General features: G+C 77.4%; 1 protein-coding gene across 1 annotated transcript; it reads left to right on the top strand.

The window, feature by feature from the left end:
* Positions 1–13: 13 nt before the first annotated feature.
* On the top strand, positions 14–397 carry LOC107125476 (metallo-beta-lactamase domain-containing protein 1-like; the record flags this gene model as incomplete). The annotated part of the gene is made up of 1 exon (XM_015428895.1): positions 14–397. A coding segment is annotated over one exon (384 nt), but the record flags the coding sequence as incomplete, so codon positions are not given.
* Positions 398–403: the final 6 nt, after the last annotated feature.

Below are 403 nucleotides of genomic sequence, written 5' to 3'. Positions count from 1 at the left end.
GCTGGGGGGGGAGGGCCTCTCCCCGGGCGACGTCCGCCACGTGGTCTGCACCCACGGCCACTCCGACCACGCGGGCAACCTCAACCTCTTCCCGCGGGCCGACCTGCTGCTGGGCGCCGACCTCAGCCTGCCGGACGGGCGCTACCTCCCCACCGGGCTGCGCCGGGGCCTGCCGCACGTGCTCCACGCCGGCCACCTGGAGGTCCTGCCCACCCCGGGCCACGCCGGGGGCGAGGACGTCAGCCTGATGGTGCGCGGCACCGCCCTGGGCCACGTCCTCCTGGCCGGGGACCTCTTCGAGCGCGAGGGCGACGACGGGCAGTGGCAGCCGCTCAGCCAGGACCCCGCGCGGCAGGAGGCCAGCCGGGCCCACGCCCTCCGCATCGCCGACGTCATCGTGCCG

The sequence above is a fragment of the Gekko japonicus genome, unplaced genomic scaffold (genome assembly GCF_001447785.1).
Source record: "Gekko japonicus isolate JY-2015 unplaced genomic scaffold, Gekko_japonicus_V1.1 scaffold107111, whole genome shotgun sequence".
Classification (NCBI taxonomy): Eukaryota; Metazoa; Chordata; class Lepidosauria; order Squamata; family Gekkonidae; genus Gekko; species Gekko japonicus.
This window is presented reverse-complemented; position numbering and strand designations above follow the sequence as displayed.